The 21,686-nt window shown below is 48.7% G+C and overlaps 1 protein-coding gene across 1 annotated transcript in view; it reads right to left on the bottom strand.

Annotated features, from left to right (window-relative positions):
- The window catches only part of PFAS (phosphoribosylformylglycinamidine synthase), a 323,630-nt gene that overhangs the window by 112,447 nt on the left and 189,497 nt on the right, over positions 1 to 21,686 (bottom strand). The window contains exon 18 of the mRNA XM_078652618.1: positions 17,579 to 17,809. Coding sequence (XP_078508744.1) covers positions 17,579 to 17,809 — 231 coding nt within the window. The remainder of the gene's footprint in view (positions 1 to 17,578; positions 17,810 to 21,686) is intronic.

Raw genomic sequence — 21,686 nt, forward strand, 5'->3', positions numbered from 1 at the left:
AAGTGATGTTGGCTGAGATCCAGCAGGCAATGCCCTGCTCAGTCAGTGGCAATACCTGCCCAGGCAACCAAAAGATGATGAGTTTGTCAGATGTTCTTAAACTGTTTGTCATAGCCAGAGATCGAAGTGGGTGGGATCTGAGGGGCATGACGTCCCCTTACTTGGATTTATGAAAACAAATTCCCCTACTTTTTGTAAAAAGACTACTGTCCAAGGACAGTTAATTCCAATAGTTTAATGTTACAGCTGAAGTGGCATTCAGAGAGTCTCCTGTGCTTTGAAACCGAAGCAGGGCAGATAGCTACATAAACCTTCCTGCCAGGGTGCCTAGTTGCCTGAAAAAAATGCAAATGTGTGCCATGCTTTAATCTGGAAATGTAAAGGGTGCTTGGGAGCCAGTACAGGCTTTAATTGATCGAATCACTCTAAGCTTTGTGATGACAAACCTGTATTTTTTTAGCGCTAGCGCAAAAAGTTAACAACTGAACTGTTAAGTATGTGCTTTTAATTGTAATTGTTCTTATATAGCGGCGATTACTACCCCTCGAAGTGTTGAAGGGACAGTTATATAAAAACAGTTGCATTGCGTACAGTCTGGGTATTGCTAAAATGCAAGTTTAAAGTGACTTACACATTTATAGTGCTTTCTGTCACAGGCTGTGACCTGGTAGCACTAAAACACACAAGTCCCTATCCTCCACTCCACCAAACAAGATTTATTTATGTTGTTCTCTAGTTACACACAGACATCTGTAGTTCATTAACTCACAGTGGTTTTATAATGTACTATAGTGCATTTCAACTTTTTACATTTGGTTGTCATTTAAGCTGCGCGCTATTTTATATGTGGCTACCTGACGGTGACCACGAATAGTACAGAGTATTTAGGTGTAACTGCCACATCTTTGACCCCCACCTCCACGCTCAATGACCCCACCCCATTGTATGCAACATCACAGTTCCCATACTTTTTTTATGCACTTCGACCCCTGGATATAGGCATGTAAAATTAGATGGACCTGAGAAGATCAAGTATGTGTAGAATTCTCTCAGGTAATGTTGAAGGATTTGGAAACACAGATGAAGTAGAACAGGTTTGTTCAAATGAAAATCGGAAGGCACTTTAGGCATGAATTTGGAGTACAATATGATTTTGTCCTTTTTGAATTTCCATTATGGCTCTTTTATTGTGAAAGCTGGACACTCCACAGTCGTCTTGCTGATATGAAAGCCAGGAGGAGTGCTTCCTTCCATTAGAGATACTTGCGATCCACTCTATGGCTGGGTTCAAAAGGTGGTACTGTTAATTGACTGAGCACTATGTTCAGTTCCTTTGACACCCGAAAAAAAGAATGGAGCTTTGCCGGTCTTTCTAAACCTGAATATTGCTACCAGATGTACCCTAACTGAGGTGTACTTTAGGCCTTCCTGGCCAGATGGAGTAGGCACAGAAGAAGTTAGTGAAGTTAGTGTGGTTGTACAAAATGGCATTCTGAATTTTACTCGCACACTAAATTCAGAAATGCTCCTACATTGCACTGTAGGTCTTGGTCGTAGCAGGGGTGCCTGCCTGCATCAGGAATGCCCTGCAATCTGTTGATGTACACATCCGAATTTTATGTGGTCAGCAATCTAACTGCAATGATCAGCAATCTCCAATCATGACCCAAGAACTAGTTGTTCCTGGAGAGAAACTTCAGATGGATCTTTGGTGGGATTGGTAGCTATTTGGATAGTCTGACCTGGTCAGTGTACTAAAATTGGCCTGGCTATGCTAAAACTATCAATATCAGCGAACAGGAATCTGCCTTGGCATTTTGTAATACAATGAGAAGAAATGATTATCAACCATGTCATTGAAAAGGCATTGAGCATTGAGCCTCGTTAACAGTGCAGGCTTGCGCATGACAGACTATTTTGTTCTGCAGGGTTGCAAAGAAGTCTAGGTTACAATGACCCCAATTCATGAAAATTTGGTGAAGCTGTTTTTAGTTAAGTGATCTCTAGTAGCACTACCATGGGGGATGGATAAGATTAGGCATATGTTTGTTCTTAATACAAGGTAATTATTTCAAAGAAAAAAACTACTCAGTTTGCCATAGAAAGACCGACGCCGTTTGCTCTTGCCAAGTCCCATAAAAGTCTCTCTGCCTCAGATGGGGTGGGTGTGAGACCTTGCCCATTCATCTAGTGCAATGTAATACACATAAGTTGTGTTGTTGGTTCTTATAAGGAAGATTTGCTTTGCCAGGCTTAATGCTGGCAGAACTACCTAGAAGGCCTCCAGTTCTAATATGTTACTGAGGAGGGATTGCTCTTCCTACGACCACAACCCTCTTTTAAATAGCTCCTGTATGTGAGCTCTCCAACTTTCCATGGAGAAATCAGGTATGATGCGGATTCTGATTGCTGTAGGGAAAAATGAGAGACCTGTGTTTAGACTATCTGAAAATCTCTGCCACAGCAGAGACTATTTGAGGCGAAATGAGTCTCCAACATCATCCCAAGAGGCTCCGGTTTGCTGCCACTGCAAATCCAATTCCCATTGGACTTGACTCATTCAGAGGTTGTTTAAGGGAATGAGTTTTAAGCAGGACAACATGAGGGCTAGAAGTGTCTTGGAATATTCGGACCACGATTGTGTTGAGTCTACTGAGTTTCATAGCTATGTTTTTTCTAGCTACTTGCTCATAAAAATTGATCAGTGCAATAATGGGGCAGGCAAAAGATTTTTCCATGGTCAGCAATAGAGTTGATGGAACAGATTAATGATGCAGTCAGGGAGGCAGAGGCTTCCTCTGCTAACAAGGCTCCGCTCTAGAGGTGATGGGCAGAGTCGCATATATGAGCACCACCCATGCTTGCTGGCATCAGTTCCCCCTCCAAGCTGTCCACGCCCTTAGAAGCAGCGCTCCATTACAGATTGCCTGTGAACAGTGTGCAGGTCTCTATAGTGGGACCTTGCGAGGGTCAGTGAGGAATCTGCAGTGATATAGAGCCTCTGCCAGAAAAGGAACTAGCAAAGATAAGTAACTTGTTCTTCTGACAACTTATAACTGCATATTTCTCACCTTTTGAATAGATACCAAAGAAGTACCTCCCAGGTGGTGGGTCGGTGCTTTCACTCAGCCCAAAAAGTCTTGCAGGACTGAGTGGCCAAGGTGCCCACCTCGAAAAAAATGGCAGTTCAAGCAGTCGTGTTATGTGCATGTATGGCGTTATGCCTTTTTAGCAGCCTGACTGGTGTCCAGAACAGGCACTCAGCGTACCAAAACAGTAGTGGAAGCCTTGGCTAAAATGGATTAAGACTGCATGCCCTCTGGAGGCTGCTTCTTGGCAAATGATTAACAGATCTTAATGCAGAGTATGATCCAACAATAAATGGTCCTCTTCTACATTGCCTTGCCTTTTTTCACTTCAGCAAACCCAATAAATAGCGGATTGTCCACACAATGTCCTCTGGTACCATCGGTAAAGAAGCAGAGGGCTCTTTTAGGATCCAGCCGATAGAGTCGCTCCTCCTACTTACAAGGGTGAGGCAAAACAAAGCATACCGGATGGGTAATGTTCTGCCCGACATGGAAAGGAGTTCCCACTTTCAGAAGAAAGATGCCGGAGTTCTCAGAACCAGTTTGTCTGGGTGAAAAATGGTATCTGACGGGAGAGGACTTGTAGCTCATCCGCTGCAACAATGTTATGGCATGAGAAAGGCTCACTTAAGGGTCAACAGATGTAAAAATGCAGCTCTCTTAAAATAGTGGACCAAAAAGAGGTACACTGTGTAAAGAGTCCAGGCAAATCCCAGAGGAATTACAGACACACAAATGGCATCCCAAATGTTCTCTTTTGTGTCAGTGTGCGCAAGCAGTTAGGCATATCAAAAGGTAGTGCTAAGCATTTACTGCACACGCAAAGGTAGTAAGTGAGACCACACTCAATTAAGAAATCCAAACCAATTTATAAAAATAACATGCTTTTATATGAATTTAGATACCAAGATCATCAGAATCTAGTAAGTACTTTGAGCTATCAATGTTTACAGTTTTTTTAAATGACAGTGCAATTTCTGAAGTGGTAAAGTTATCCTATGGAGGAAAGACATACACTGCAAACAGGTTCTTCACAGCGACGTACAGGACCAATCTCCTGGACTTAAGGTAAGTATGGGGAAAGGTCCAAGGCAGCACCAACAAGTCACCTGGGCAGCACGGAGTGGAGGGGTGCAAAGGTGCTTTTCAGCATCGGGTGCCCAATATTACCTTATGAGAGAAAACCATGTACTGCATTTGAGCATTTCAAAACAACTTACGGGATCAATCTCCAAGATTTAAGGTGAGTATGGGGCAAGGTTCAAGACCACACTAACAGGTCAACTAGGGAGGCTCAGTGGCCTCCGTATGCAGAGGTGTGTTACGACGTCGAGAGCCCCATTCAATTTAATGGGGAAAAGTCCAGTTACAAAGAGGCTAGGCCTGGGACTGGGAGACCAGTCAGGCTGAACCAACAAGGGGGCTCACGTCTCACAATGCTCAGGGACATGGTGACACCTTTGGTTCTCTTCTCCTCAGGCCAGGGCGGCCGGGTGCAGAGGTGTTTTGAGGCGTCTGATTTTTGTCACTGGAGACGCTCGCGGTAGATGGGGGCTGCACAAACATCTGCACGTCCACTGTGGGCAAACGCTTTGTCTTAGGAGGGTCAAAGGACCACACTGGCACTATTGGCCCACTTCAACTCGGGATAGGGGGCACAGTGCAGTGGTGCTTTCCAGTGTCAGGTTTGGGGCAGTGCGGAGTTCTCACAGTTCTTTTGGAGTGCCAGCAGGATGCAGGGAAGCAGCTCGGCTACGGAAACAGTAGATAGGCCGGCAGGGTTGGCCCCAAGTCAGTTGCTTCTCCACAGTCCTTGCTTCTCACAGCTCATCAGTGTCCTTCTTAGGTAGGCAAGAATCTGATTTCCTGGTGCCAGGGGCTCCCCTAAATTCTAGATTTTGGGGTGTCAGGGGAGTGTAGGGTAGTTGAAAATGGGCTACTTACCGCTGGGGTCACTACACCCCCTATATGACCACTTCCTGTGGGAAGTGGGCATACTCCTGTCACAGAGTTTCTAATTCTGCCATCACTAAGATGGCACATTTTTAAATTTCATATCCACACCAGGCAGCCCACTTCAGAGGTGGAACTAGACTGAGGGTGCCCACGCCTCTCCGACTACTTATTTTCCCGCTTGTCCTGGTGGCAAATAGGCCCTGGTAAAGGATGGGGCTGGGTTTTGGCATCCCCCACCTCTGAGGGAAGCCAGATTCACATACCTAAGGAGGTTGACTCTTTGTAGCTACCTGCCTTGAAATGCTAATTTACCAGCGTTCCTGGAGGTGGTGTAAAACACCTCCCTCCAGAAAAGGCATTGTTTCTGGGGGTCAGAAAGAGGTCCGTGGTGGCAGGCTGGACCGGAACTGTCAGCCAGCACACTAGAGGGCTGATAGGTTTCAGGGGGTACCTCTAAGATACCCTCTAGGTGCATGTATTAAGAAATCAATCACTGGAATCATTGCAGGTTTATTAATACAAGGTGGTTAATACCAAACACCATAGGTTTCAGTGAAGCCATTTTGTAGCTGGTGAATTCGTTTTGACTAGTGTCCAGTACATACCTTAAGATGACTTCCCTGATCACTCGTAAGGTCTAGTAATAGAACTAGACATCACAGGGACATATCTGCTTATGCAGATATGGCCTCACATAGAATATAATGCACCCTGCCTTAGGGCTCAAAGGCCTGCTGTTGAGGTGAATTACTTACATTAGAAGCAGTGACTTTGGCATGGCACACAGGAGTATGTCATCTCATGTTTTCACTCATGGTTTGCACCATGTCACGCAACCTACAATGGCAGTATGTGTGTAATTTCTGTGTGGGTCTCTTAGGGTGGCATACGATATGCTGCAGCCCTTTGGGACCCTCTTTGGCACTCATGCCCTAGGTACCTGGTGTATAATTTAACTGGGACTTACAGGGATGCTAAAGTCCTTAGTCAATTGTAGCACAATTAGACAACACCTTGTTTTGGGGAAGGGGCACTGGCACTGAGGTCTGGTTAGCCGTCCTAGGTGCACTGTCAGAGTCATAAATCCGCATCTAGTAGCTAAAAATGGGGCATAAAAGGGGATAACTGCAACAAAAGCCCAGTTTCCTACACACATACTGAAAGTAGGAACCAAATTTAAGTCCCACTGGGGCGTAATGAACGGAGAAGGTGGAAACATATTAGAAATCTTTCAAGAAATGCATCACAATAGGTGACTGAAACAAGAAAGGGTGATTGGGCAACTCAAAAAAGCTGAAAGTGCTGGCAACTACCCTTTAACTGTGCCCAAAGCTAGGCCTTGAGGGGCTAGAGACAATGCTGACAGCAAGACTTCAGAATGTCCGGATGAAGTTGGTCTGTATGTTGGGTACCATACCTACCGAACCAATCCACAAATCTAGTCCAACAACAGGCGCATAACGATTTTGTCAAGGGATGCTTCACTGCCAAGAGGACATGGATAATCCAGGATAGAGGTTTAATGAAGTCAACTGCTGCCACGTGACTCCCTTGCAGAGGCCCTGTACTGAGACATTGGCCATAGATGCTAGTGTGCCCCCCTTCTTCCTAGTGGACTGGGCCTTTCGTGTTTTGTTTGCCAATAGATAAGTGTTCAATGGTCTGCATTATCTATCTAATAATACTATTCTTTGTCACTATTGTGCCCACTGCCTTTAGTGAGTGTCCTAAGACCAACTGCATGGTTTTCCTGAATGTTGTACATTACTGCCCTCCTGACATCTAGGGTGTGCACTGGGCTACTTGGCTGATGGAAGAAAGTTGGAAAGGTGATGGCCTGATTGATGTGGAATGGTGAGACTACCATTGGTAAGCACTTAAGAGTAGGTTTTCATGATAACCATTCCTTTCCACATGGTTAGTTAGGCTTGCTGCACTGTGAGAGAATGAGGTCCGCTTACCCTCTTCAGCAAGGTGGTTACCACTATGAAAGGCTGCTCTTCTCGTAAGGTAGTTATGTGTAGCTTTGTGCCATGGTTTCAGATGATCTGCTAGAACAACATTTAAATTCCATTGCTGCTCATGAACTGTAAACAAAAGTCATGTACTAGCTTATCTACAGTGGATGTATATGTGACTGAATGGCAATGTCTGGATGTGAGAGACTGGCATTTTATGTGTTCTGCTGTCGCAAAAAGGTCTATATAGAGGTCAAATATTGTGTCTACCAAGGATTGTTTAGTTCACATTCTTGAGAGCTGTTTGTTTGCCTACGTAGCTGGTCTATGTGAATTTTTTCTACTCCAGGAACTTGATTTGCCACAAGCTGAATGCCTTCTGTAAGTGGGATCATGCAAATGCATTGTAGTAGCTTTGATAGTGGGCCAGAGACTGTTCCACCCAGTTTGTTTAGCCAGAATATTGTGGTTGTAATGTCGGTTAGAATTTGAACACTCTTGTTTATGATTTGACTCTGAAAAGCTTTCAACTCAAAGTAAAATGCCTCCAGTTCTAGGTACCTGATGCGCCTGGGCAGCTTAAGTGGACCATAGCCCCTTTGTCTTGAGCTGTTACATGAGTGCTCACTAGTCAATATGCAAGCATCTGTTACAATGTCGTGCAGTAGGTGTGTCATGAATGGCATTCCTTTAAGCATATTAGTTTATTGTTAAATTTTTACTTGGTGTGGAACTTGTCTGTTATAACCACAATATTGTCCCATCGACTAATACCCCTGGTTGTTCACTTACTACGGAATGGATCTTAACATTGAATCCAATGTTTGGGATCAAACGAATGCAAGAAGCCTTCATAACCAACAGTTTCCTAACTGTTCTACGTCAGGTAAAGGTTACCTTGTCCCTGCAATACCCGACCCTCTTCATAGAAGGGTACACCATTGCTTTGACAGTGTCTAAATCTACTCCCAGGAAATCCTTTTTCATCTCTGGGACTGGAGAATAATTTTTCAAGTCACTGTGAACCGCAGTTGATACAAAAGGCTCATAACCTCTTCAATGTTTCTTTGGCATTGTTCAAGACACTTCATTTCCTTTACCAGCCAGTCCACTGAGTTGGGCGCTATAGCTGGTGGTGGTCTGGAAAAGACGCACTGCGCAGCTTTTATGCTGAATAGTTACACCGTAAATTGCTAATATTCCCCCATCATCACAAACATAGGATATCTCATAAGCGTGAGATGAGAAGGGTGTTTCGGGATGTAGAAGTAAGCATCCTTTAAAACAATAGTCACCATGTATTCCTTCTCCTCCAGTAATGGTATGGCTTCCTGGAGGGTTGTAATTTGAAATCTTTGGATTTTAATGTAACTTTTCACAAACCATATGTCCAAGACAGTCCATACAGTTAGGTCTTGTTTTGGTACCAAAATGCATACAGGGTAAACCCCATGAATTTCTCTCAGGTTGGGGCACTATTTCTATAATGTCTTTTGTAATAGTTCTTGAACTTCTGACTGCAGTATCTGGACCTTTCTGTACCTATGTTTCTGTGGTATAATTAGGCATTTTTCAAGAAATCACATTATGCACCTTATTTCTACCAGGTTTAGAATCCACCTGACTGTCTTAATGAGCTCCTAGGTGTATAGGAAGTTCCATAAACTCATCTTACAGGTGTTAAGTGCATGGGGGTAGGAAGTATTGAGACACTTAGAGAACTGTGGGAATGATCTCCCTTAACCCTTTAAGTGCTGCCGTCGGCCAACGGTCGTCACGGGAACTACCTCCCCAGTGCTGCGTGCGACCGTTGGACGTCCATTCAGCACTGGATAATGGACAGCGCAGCACTGGGGAGGTATATTTACGAAGCTCCTAAGGTGCTAGAGGCACTATCTCTTGCCTGGCCCATGCCTTGAAAAATGTCTGTCTGCTAAGGTTGTTACTATCGTGTTGCCTGGCGAAACAGCTCCCAGCAGGTTGCCTCGAAACCTGAGGAATCGAAAGTGGTCCCCGCTGGCCTCCTTTAACAGTGACACCATCCCTTTTAAAGGGAGGCTTTAGTGTCTGCAGAGCATCCATGGCTTTTTCCATGCAATTTTTGTCCATGCTCTCTAGGGTCTGGCCTTTTTCTGGGATGAATAGGTGTTTGCTTGTAAATCTCATATCGCTGATGTTTGGCTGGACTTCTGGTTTAAAACCCAAAATGCATTGTCAGGCATGTTTGTAGAGTACAGTGCCCATGTAGAGTTGTAAGCTGGCTGTATCAGCTGAATCTAGTGCTGATTTGAGGCACACATTCGCAATATTGTTGTCTTCCTCAATCACTGCCTGGTACTCTTCGAAGTGAGACATAAATGTCACCCATTTCCTCCCAGCATTTATGTGCATCTATTCAGGAAGGCACAGGTATTGGCAATATGCCACTGGGTGGCTGCAGCCTTCTCCATTTCTCTCCCCAGAGACACCAGTCTTTTACTATCTTTGTCTGATGGTGGCACCATGGAGGGAGGTGACATTGCCCTCTTCCTGGCTGTAGAAACTATGATGGAGTCTGACTTGGCATGTGACTGGACGTGCTTAAGATCTTGAGATGATGCCCTATACTCCTTTTCTATTCCAGGCTCACAGCTTTAAGTGTTGCTAGCCTGTTAAATTTCCCTTCCTTGTTGTAGAGCGCATTGGCAAGACTATTTATATTTTCTTGGTACAGGGTTCAATGTCTCTAACATGAAAACATAGCCTCTCTCTTGCCCTCCATATTGGCCCCAAAGACATTTGATGTCCCCTTCACTACTCCTTGGTACATGGACATGTCATCAGGTGGGGATTGTCTGGGGCCTGCCTCAGTGTCCTCCCGCAGGGGTTCCTCTTTCTTGTGGACCTATTATACTATCTTCTCTGCCTCAGGATGTGTGAACATGAACTCCTTGTCCACCCTCTCAGTGTCTTGCTTCACCTTATGGTGTTTCTTAGATTTGTGGCAGTTCTATATACTGTCTTGGCTTTTTTATTACCTCCCCATAGGCTTTCAAATCTTGTGTTCCTCCAAACCCCTTTTCCTTTTTGATAAGATGTCTGCTTCAAGTGTTCTTTTCCACCTCTCAATGTCGATGAGGCAGTTTTCTCACAATGGGGTTTTTCCTTCAAGGCAGACTGGGTCTCCTTCCCCTTTAGAGCTCAACCATCCTTGGAAACCACGCAGATACCTTACAGCAACTTACCAGTGACATTACCTTTGGACCCGGAAGGACAGGAATAGCCTCAAGAGCCTGTGGGTCTGCTTTTCTGTCTGAAGATTTGGAGTTCAGCATTTTAAATCAGCAGGTTGAATGCCTTGCATCTTGATGGCACTGACATATTTTTTTAACCTTGAGGCACTGTAGACCTATAGTCAGCTTTTTTAATGAACCAAACCTTTCACCTTTGGAGCAATTTCTTCAACGTCTGTGAGTCTGTTGTATTGACCTAAGCTTCCTCAGCCTCAAAATAATTGTCCTTTGAGAAACCCATGTCACTGTCAACAGAATATTTCTCTTCTGCCTCTCTAGATCAGACACTCTGTTTAGTTTAGAGTTTCCCAATAGGCAAGTCAACTTTGTCCCTATGAATTAAGGTTTTGGGTTTGATCAATGAACATGCGGGGAAAACCATGGTCTTATGGTTCATTGGAAAGCAGAAACTATATAATGGATCGTAAATGTCGAACATGCACTTCTGATGGCAGCTTGAGCAAATTTTAAAGCTTGTGAACATATTACAAAAGGATGTTGCAGGATCCTAGGACCACCCCCTTTCAGAAAAATAAAATAATCAGCTATGTCTAAGTTCCTAGAATATCTCCAAAAGCTCGATCGAGCGTCATTCACCCCTATTCTCGAAACAACTTCAGAGTTCTCTAGATTAATTTTTGACAACTTCTTTGGGAGATGACTCCTTGCACCTCCAAACTCAAAACAGGAAAAAAGAATCCAAGATTGCGGTCATGTTATAGGGCATTGAGGGCTTACGGTTGACAACACATACCGGCTCTACCTATGTTGACCCCCAACAAGAGAGAGACAGAGAGGGGAAGTTTTGTAATCCAGCACTTTTGGCCCCAAGCACTAGATAGCAGAAATATGCATAGAATGTGCATTTAAAAGACATTTCAAGCTGTAAAAGCAGCCTGTCTTGGCAACCATTTGATAACATTTGACTCCGTTTACTAAGCGGTACAAAATTTAGCATGCCATGAGGCAGAGATCTGAAAGCCTTTTACTTCAAGTTTGGGGCACTTTGGTCAAATGAGACCTAGTTATTAAAGGCGCAGTAAAGGAATTCCCAAATGAGTGAGGTGTCAACCTGGACTACAGAACAAGTTACTTACCTTCGGTAACGATATATCTGTAAGAAACAGTAGTTAGTATTAGATTCCTTACCTTAGAATATCCCCAGGCGTCAGTCTGGATCCGGAAACTTTTGCGTAGCAGTACCCCTGCGCGTCGGTAGGCGTCGTCTGCAGGCGTCCCCTGCGGCTCCGCGTCGTCGGCGTCGTGCGCCGTGATGACGTCGCTGGAGTATATAGACGCCGCCTCCGCGCGCTGACGTCAGTTCTTTGCACACAGCTTTTCCGCGCCAGAACACGCAGAGCCATGTGAGAACTAACACTGGTGCCATTTGAAACTAGGGCCCTGAAAGGGATGTCCTTAACCCTAGGTATCAGTTCGCAGAACGGGGAGGATGGGCGGGGCGGTAAGGAATCTAATACTAACTACTGTTTCTTACAGATATATCGTTACCGAAGGTAAGTAACTTGTTCATCTGAAAGAAACAGGTTAGTATTAGATTCCTTACCTTAGAATAGATACCCCAGCAATACCAACCCCGGTGGTGGGTCTGCGAACCAATACAATCCTACACCAGAAAGTCCTGGAGGACCGAACGGCCAAAGAAGCCGTCCCTCCGGACTTGACTGTCCAGGCAATAGTGCCTCGCAAAGGTGTGCAGCGAGGCCCACGTAGCCGCCTGGCAAATGTCCTGCAAAGGGACTCCCCGGCCCAGGGCAGTAGTAGCCGCCGTGGCCCGAGTGGAATGGGCCCTCAGCCCAACAGGAGGCTCCTTCCGAGCCAAAGAATAGCATGCTTTGATGCACAGGACGACCCACCGAGAGATGGTTCGCTTCTGTACCGCCCTTCCCTTCTTCTCACCCACGTAGCCAACAAACAGTTGGTCATCCACCCGGAACTGGCGTGTGCGATCCATATAGAATGAAAGCGCACGTTTTGGGTCCAGACGATGGAGCCGCTCCTCATCTTTTGAAGGATGCGGAGGCGGGAAGAAGGAGGGTAAGGTGATGGACTGCCCGATGTGAAAAGCAGAAACTACTTTGGGCAGGAAAGAAGGTCTAGTCCTAAGGACCATCTTGTCAGGATGAACAGACAAAAAAGGAGGTTTAACAGAAAGAGCCTGGAGCTCACTCACTCTCCTGGCAGAGGTGATGGCAACCAGGAAGGCCGTCTTTAAGGTGAGAAGACGGAGAGGACAGGAATGAAGCGGCTCAAAGGGAGCACACATCAAGAATGTCAGAACCAGATTCAAGTCCCACTGAGGCATCACGAACGGAACAGGTGGATACATGTGCGTGATGCCTTTCAAGAATCTCAGCACAATAGGGGACTTGAATAAAGATGGCTGATCAGGTAGCCTTAAGAAGGCGGAAAGGGCAGAGAGATAGCCCTTGATAGTGCCCAGAGCAGAGCCCTGCTGGGCAAGAGAAAGAAGGAAGAGGAGAACCTCGGAATGAGGGGCAGAAAGGGGATCCACAGCCTTTGCTGTGCACCATGCCACAAATCTGTTCCACCGGCAGGCGTATACCGACTTTGTGGAGGGACGCCTGGCTGCCAGAATCACATCACAGACTTCAGGAGTCAAGTCGAATGGCCTCAACTGTCGCCGCTCAATCTCCACGCATGGAGGTGGAGGCTGGACAGGTTCGGGTGGAGGACCGTCCCCTGCTGCTGCGACAGAAGGTCCTCCTGAAGGGGCAGGCGGATCGAGGGACCGACTGACATGCTGAGTAGCTCGGGATACCAGTATCTTCGAGCCCAGTCCGGAGCCACAAGGATAACTTGGGCCCTGTCGCGCCTGATCTTCTTCAGCACTCTGGGCAGAAGTGGTATAGGCGGAAAGGCGTACAACAGACCGCAACTCCACTCGCGCCGAAAGGCGTCGCCGAGCGAGTGCCGTCTTGGAAACTCCAACGCGCAGAACTGATGACATTGCGCGTTCTCTTCTGTGGCGAATAGATCTAACCAAGGCTCTCCCCATTGCTGAAAGAGGCCTTTCGCCACGTCCGAGTTCAGACGCCATTCGTGATCCACCGAGCACCGACGGCTGAGTTCGTCCGCCCTGGCGTTCAGAGAACCTGCCAGGTGTTGAACCGTCAGAGTCACGCCCTGACGTTCCAGCCATTGCCAGAGGCGCAGAGCCTCCTGGCAAAGGGTCCACGACCCCACACCGCCCTGTTTGTTGCAGTACCACATGGCGGTGGTGTTGTCCGTGAACACCTGCACTACACTCCCGTTGACAAAGGGGAGGAATGCCTTCAGTGCTAGGCGAATCGCCCGCAGCTCCAACATGTTGATATGGAGCCGGGACTCCGCCGGAGACCAGATGCCTCTGATCTCCGCCTCTCCCAAGTGGCCACCCCAGCCCTGGAGGGACGCGTCCGTCACAACTACGTGCTCCGGTTGGGGAAGGGAGAGGGATCTGCCCCTGACCCAATCGCGGTCCGTAAGCCACCACTGCAACTGTCTCGCAGTGCCCTCCGAGATCAGGACATGGTCGGATAGGTTGCCCCGATGCTGGGCCCACTGAAACTTCAGGTCCCACTGCAGAGCCCGCATCCGCCACCTGGCGTGATGCACCAGTAGGATGCAGGAGGCCATCAGCCCCAGAAGCCGCAGCGTCAACCTGACCGAAACCCGGGATAACGGCTGAAAGATGGGAATCAGAGCCTGTATATCCCGGACCCGCCGTTCTGGAGGATAAACCCGAAACTGCGCCGAGTCGAGAACCGCTCCGATGAAAAGGAGCTTTTGAGAGGGACACAGGTGTGATTTCGGCACATTGATGGAAAACCCCAGCTCGTGCAGGAGGTCTGCCGTCATCTGAAGGTGGTGGACGACTGTTTGGGGCGAGCCCGCCTTCAACAACCAGTCGTCGAGGTAGGGGAAGACTGAGACCCCTAACCGGCGCAGATGAGCTGCGACCACCGCCATCACTTTCGTGAACACCCGTGGGGCGCTGGTAAGGCCGAATGGGAGCACGATAAACTGAAAGTGCTCCTGGCCTACCGTGAACTGCAGGTAACGCCGGTGGGCCGGCAGGACGGGGATGTGAAAATACGCATCCTGCAAGTCCAACGCTACCATCCAGTCTTGTGGGTCTAGAGCAGCCAAGACCTGAGCCAAAGTCAACATCTTGAACTTCTCCTTCCGGAGGAAGCCGTTGACGTTCCGTAGGTCCAAGATAGGACGCAGGCCTCCTTTGTCCTTCTTGGGCACCAGAAAGTAGTGGGAGTAGCAACCACACCCTACTTCTGGCCCAGGAACGCGCTCGATGGCCCCCTTGGCCAAGAGGGCCGTAACTTCCTCCTACAGAAGCGTCAAGTGGTCCCCCGACACACGGTGGTTCTGCGGTGGCATGGTTGGAGGAGTGGACTCGAAGGGGAGGGAGTAGCCCCTTCGAACGAGCTGCAGCACCAACCTGTCCGATGTAATCGCGCGCCAGCGGGAGTGGTGATGGCGAACCCTGCCACCCACTGGCGTCACGTGAGCCCGAAAGCTCGGACTAGGAAGATTTGGAGGCTGCAGCGGGGGGAGGTGTGGACTGACCTCGCCGCTGCCCTCTACCGCCACCACGGCGGAATCCACGGCCGCCACCGCGCTGGGGAGCGTTCTGCGGCGCGTGGCTGGCAGCACGTGTGGGACCGCCCCTTCCTTGGCCACGAAAGGGGCGAAACGAACCCGTCTGCTGGCGCTGGGTCGAAAGACCCAAGGATTTGGCCGTGACCCTGGAGTCCTTGAAGCGCTCCAGCGCGTTGTCCGCCTTGTCACCGAACAGGCGACTGCCATCAAATGGCATGTCCATGAGGGCATTCTGGACGTCCGGCGAGAAGTTGGCAGATCTCAGCCAAGCATGGCGACGAATCGCCACCGTCGTGGACATAGCCCGTCCCAGCGAGTCGGTCGTGTCAAGACCACACCTGATCGAGTACCTCGCCGCGTCCCGGCCTTCAACCAAGGCCTGGTTGAGCTTGTCCCGCACTTCCTGCAGGCATTGCGGCAAACACTCCGCGACCGTATCCCACAGGAAGTGGGTGTAGCGGCCCAAGAGGCACGCGGTATTACAAGACCGCAGTCCAGCGCTCAAAGACGAAAAGACCTTTTTGCCAAATTGGTCATATCGCTTCGATTCCCGATCGGGCGGGGCCGACGGGAATGCGGACTGCGAGGTGGAGGCCTGGATCACCAGACTCTCCGGGGAGGGATGGGTGGAGAGGAAGGCAGGGTCGTCCGAGCACGGACGGTGACGCCTGGCAACGTTCCGGTCAACCGGTGCACCGGAAGCGGGCCTGGACCAGGTGCCCAAAAGGACATCCGTCAGGGCCTCATTAAACGGCAGCAGAGGCTCCTGAGGGCATGACTGCGGTTTAAACACTTCGGTCAGAATGTTAGGTTTGACCTTAGCGACGGGGAGCTCAAGGCGCAAGGCCTTGGCAGCCCTCATCAGGACCACCGAATAGGCAGCCCCCGCCTCTGACGCCACAGGGGAAGGCGAGACAAACCCAGGGTTGGGCGACTCGTCCAGGCCACTGGCATCACCCAAGTCACCTACCCAGTCCACGTCATACTGGCAGGCACGGGATAAAGGGTCTTCAGACCCCTCCCAACCCTCTCCATACTCGTCATCATCATCGCCATAATCTGGATCGACGATATAGACCTCGGGGTCAATGGGCCCCATCGGCGCCGGATCCGGTGTCGGACGATGCCGGTCCGACTCCGCGTCAGGAGTCAGAGAGGGAACGGGGGTGGCGCCGCGCGGCGCCGGGGACCCGACGCCGGCCGGAACCGACGGCGGAGCCACGGCGTCGCGCGGAGGCGGCACCACGGGCTGGCCCAATGGAATCGACGCCGGAGAGGCCGGTAGACCAGTCGGCGACGAACCTGAGGGACCCAGCGGCGCCGGGGCCGGAGCCACCGGCGGCGTCGGGGCAGGAGCACCCGAACCGCTCGGGCCCCCAGACGGGACCGACGGGCCCGCAGGCGCCGTAGGCCCCGCCGGAGGAGACAGCGCCCTCATAGCCATGAGGAACTCTTCAACCTCCTCGCGCGACGCGCCTTCCCCAGGGACCGACGGGTATGGGGCAGTCGGCGACCCACGCGGGGGTGGGGCCACCCGAACCCCCGGCCGCATCACGCGGGCGTCGGGGGGAGTCGGGGGTACGATGACGACGCCCCGACTTCTTGTGTCGCTTACCTGATGAACCGGAGGAATGGCGGCGGCTCTCGGAGCGCTCATGGCGGCTCCACGATCGCTCCCTCGACCGCTCCCTCGACCTCCGACCGGACCGGGACCGCTCTCGACGCGGGGCCGACACTCGGAGCTCGAGCAGCTTGCGGGACCGCTCCCGCCTAGCTTTACTAGTCAAGGCCCGGCAGTCGACGCAGGACTCCACGTCGTGGTCCGCGCCCAGACACCGGAGGCAGAGTCGATGGTGGTCGGTGACCGACATCAGGCGGTCGCACTCGTCGCAATTCTTGAAACCGGGCATCCTACCGGCACTGTAGAAAGAATTAGAATTATCAAAAAACTTGGTCAAAAGACCGGAGTACTGCTCTTCGGATCTGCGCTAACTGGCGCGGAAAAAAGAAGAACTGACGTCAGCGTCTATATACTCCAGCGACGTCATCACGGCGCACGACGCCGAGCCGCAGGGGACGCCTGCAGACGACGCCTACCGACGCGCAGGGGTACTGCTATGCAAAAGTTTCCGGATCCAGACTGACGCCTGGGGATATTCTAAGGTAAGGAATCTAATACTAACCTGTTTCTTTCAGATAAATAATGTCAGCACAGCGATAAGTGTGTATGCTTATACAGTACTATAAAATACATGCATCAAGCAATATGATGTGTTCCTCTGTGACACAGCGCCTCATCCACCCTCGAAAGTATATGTACATCTTATTAGGTATCACATGATTGTTCAGCATGTCCCCTCTTATAACAGCACACTTATATGGCATGGTAATGGTTAAATGTAATTCAGGCAAGTTCTAGGGCAGTGTGTGTGACTCTACTATAGTAAGATGACATGTTCCTCCATTTCCCTCTTACATCCCCCGCGAGGGACAGGTTAATGATACTGCAGAAATGGCACCACCATCATAGCAATTTTGTTCCTACTGAAATAACACCACCCCAAACAGAACAAAGGAAGAGTGCATCAGATATCAACAAATGTAAAGCATTGTAGATATTGCATGATAACTCTGGCATTGCATAACAATATAAAATTATTCTCACCTTCAGGTTTGTGACACGGGCGAAAACCAGATTAGTTAGTGCCTCTCCAACAGCCATGCGGGCCCCTGCTGCAGGGTCCAGCAGCCCTTTGATTGGCTGCTCACCAATAGCTGTTGCAGCTCCCACCTTATCAAAGTATGACAGAGCAACCACAGCAACATCAGCCAGAGGTGTGTGTAGAGGTCCCACACACTGTTGCTGAGCGATGAGTCCTGTCACTGAGCGATCAACCTGCAAGCAGAGAAGGGTGTAAGAAAGGATAGGCAGGGAAAAGGAAAAGGTAATCAAATCTCACAAGTTATGGACAAACCAAACTAACTCTCCAACCCCATATTTCCACAAATCAAATGAAGCTCCATTCACATGTACACAAAAACATATGCAATATTCTTTTCAACGAGTGCCCATAAAATGGCTTCCAGGCTGTGGGCCTTTTTTACTGAATCAGCAGGCTCCCTCACTGGTAGCAGCGTAATGTAGCACAAAATAGTGGTTCCCCTTCAATGTGTTCTTGCACTTGCCCCTAGGATACAGTAACTTGCATTCTTCTGTGCCAGAGGCTCTGCCTCAGAGACCATTGAGATGTCTGGTGTGCTTGTCCAAACCACAGCTTCACCCTTGCCACACGACCAAAGCTTCCTTCTCCGTTTCACTGGGCATCTATTAGCAACATTCTGCCTTGGTTGAGAGAGTCTGTTTTCAGTCCTGACAATACACATAGCTTATCTGTTTTCAGCTTTTGCACTGGCCTTCCAGAATGTCAGGAAAAATGCAGCAAGCCTGGGCAGACGCAATCTGTCCTGGTTAGAGGTATGTATGTATGGATTGGTATCAATATAGCATGACCTAGCGATCCTGACTGCATCACATTCTACTGTATGGGACACTTTGAAGACTTGGGAGAGCAGTACAAATAAAAGTAGATTAGGAAGCACGAATACCTCAATAACAAGTTACTTACCTTCGGTAACGCTCTTTCTGGAGAAAACACTATCCAACCATAGATTCCTCACCTTAGAATACTACCCATGCACAGTGTGTCATTAGGTGAAATTGTATCCCCAGAAGTGACACAGTGGAGGCACAGATTAGTAGCACTCCTGTGCGCTGTAGTCAGTATCTTCTCTGTTACCCTTTTTGCACCCTCAGACATGGCGTGTGAACAACTGTTATAAAAAAGTTAACACTCACATCAAACTGTTTCCATGTTAAAAATAGACCACTCCTGATAAGAGAGAGGTGGCTGAGAGGGCAGTTAGGAATCTACAGTTAGATAGAGTATCCAACAGAAATAGTGTTACCAAAGTTAAATAAGGAATAGTTTCTTACCTGTAACTCCAGTTCTCTCGTAGGGTAATTTTCATTATAGTCATAAGCACTGATAAGTCCCGCCCACATGAGGGACTTCTTCTAAGTACTTTTTCACAATATATCTTCTTATATGCAGATGCTCGCCTTTCCTCAGAAGAAAGAAAACATTATGCAGCCTATAGGACTACACTACAATGGCCCAATAATTCATCTTGTACTTTAAAAAAGGGGCCAGAAGAATTACATAAGTGTATAATTTCATGATGTGTTGATACAATAGCAAGCCAAGAATAGCATTTTCACAAACACGTTTTTGATAGAGCATAGAGACAAAGGAGGGAAGAACAGAGTAGCCCCAAAGGCTGTCATTATACAAGTTAAAAACAGAAGCTGTGGCTTTTAGAACCCAGGGACCACCAATATACCATCATGCTGAGTAGGTTCTATTTGAGGCGATGCGTGATGATATATGGGTCCATTGATTACTTCTGTTCACTCCAGCAGGGAGGAGGGAGGGAGGGCTGCTTATGAGTATAATGGAAATTCTCCTACAGGAGAACTAGAGGTACAGGTAAGAAACTATTCCTTCTCTCATAGATTTCCATTTATGATCATAAGCACTGAATAGATAAGCCCATCCTTATCTAAAGCAGCGGAGAAGACAGAGTAAACTAAGGAAGAAGTTTAAGCAAATAGATTTCCGAGGGAAGCCTATCCTACTGGAGTGTCTGCTCTGCCATCACAGTCCAGGCAATAATTGGTATGGACAGATCTCCACGTGGCTGCTTTGCAAATATCTGGAATAGGGATATTCCTCAACAAAGCAGCTGCAGACCCTTTACCTCTAGTGAAGTGTTGAAGGAAGCTGGCTCTGTATATAGTGTACCACTAGGTGGCTATACAGTGCACAGAGTCCAAAGATTCCCCTAGAAGTGTACAGGGCACAATGCAAACCCAAAGTGCTCTATTTGTGGTAGTGTGGGGCGAGCAGCATTTGTTATACACAGTGACCAATAAATGGCACACAATTCAAAAAAAAGATCTGCACCAATTTTATAAAAATAAGCTTTGCTCAAGTTTTCTTTTAAGACCAAGATCTTCGCAAAAAGGTAAGTATGTTTTTAAATAAAAATTCCTGTCAGTTTCAAAAGTGGACACAGTGCAATTTTGAGTCTTTGCAATTTTAACCTATTGAGGAAAACAATAATTGTGGTTTTGTAGGTCAGTAGCCAAATTACAGTTCTTGTCTTCGAATTGTAGGATCAGCAGAGAGCAGGGTTCGTGTAAGCACAAACATTGCATGACCAGCGGCACAAAGACGGCTGGGTGCAGAGGTCAAAGTGGAAGATCGGGCCCAATGTTACCCAATGGAGACCTGGGGTACTTGAGGACACACTGTTAGCAGGTAGGTTAAATGGTTGCATGGCTCAAGCTTTGGGGGTTTAAGGAAGTACGAGGGGGCCACAAGGCAGCACCAAACATACACCACCAGCGGCACAGGTGCTGCCAGGTGCAGGGTGCAAACAAGGTGTCGGGCACACAATGCACTTCAATGGAGAAACTCGGTTTAGCTAACAGGCAGCAGGTGACGAACTGGAAGCTGCACGAAGGAAACCAGTGACAGCAGAGTTAAGTTGAGATGCTGTAGGTCATAGGGACACAGCCGGTCAAGCTCCCCAAGGCCCAGGGGCTTCAGGTGCAGGGGTTTACTTTGACGTCAAGTTTTCTTACCAGAGCCGGCCGAGGTCAGGAGGGGCCTTTGGATTCACACTGCATGCGTTGTCATGGAGTCCAGGAGGGGTCAGCCAATGCTGGATTTGGGTTCTGCATTGCTGTAGGACCTTTTCTTGTTTGGTGGTCCACCTGGACACAGGCCGCAGGCTTCAGGTACAGAGTTGTCACGGATCGCAGATCCAGAGGGCACCAGAGTCCTTTGGGTTGATTTCTTTGTGACTAGAGCCGCTGTCCTCATGAGTTCTGGACTCCGTCAAAGGCAGGCAGTCCTCCCAGGGGTTGTGGAGGTCGCTGGCTACAGGACACATCTCTTATTCTTCCTAGTTTTCCCTGCTTTCCAAACCCAAAGTGGGGGTGTAAATCCGGGGGCTGCTATCTGCTGCTAGCAGCAGAGGTTAGGGATCACCTTACATGGGCGGCAGGCCTTTGAATCTTCCCTCTTGAACACTGTGCCCATGTGACACCTCCACCCAGGATGTGCTTTGATTCTGGCCCCAGAGAGCAGGGGCTCTCGACCCAGGGGTCCAGAAACATGTCTGGTGTTGACTGGCTGCCTACAGCCGGTCAGAGGTCACACCAGGTTTGGTAGGGGGGGCCTCTGAGTACATTTTTCAATAAATCCCACACTGGCAATGAAGTGCGTTTATTGAGAGGAGTAGTTTGGCACCAAACACTCCTTGGTTCAGAGCAGCCATCATGGTGCTGAGGAACTTGAGTTGTCAAGTTTCCAGCCCATGTACTCTCTATGGCTTCTCTGGCACTTACAACATCTAAGAATAGACTTAAATATTGTAGGGGCCTTTCTGCTCATGCAGATATGCCCACACCGGTGGCATAGGGCACCCTGCCTAAGGGCTGACAGGTCTGCTAGAGGGGTGACATAGGCAGTGCTAGTTGGCATGGCACTCAGGCAGTGTGCCAAGTCAACTTTATCGTTTTATCTGCATCAGTAATGTCTGCACCAGGCCATGCATGCTGCACTGGCTTTTTGAATGGCTTAGGTGAGGGGTCCCTGGGGGACCCTTTTCATTCCCCACGCCCTAGGGACCATTTACCACTTACA

The sequence above is a fragment of the Lissotriton helveticus genome, chromosome 7, assembly GCF_964261635.1.
Source record: "Lissotriton helveticus chromosome 7, aLisHel1.1, whole genome shotgun sequence".
Lineage (NCBI taxonomy): Eukaryota > Metazoa > Chordata > Amphibia > Caudata > Salamandridae > Lissotriton > Lissotriton helveticus.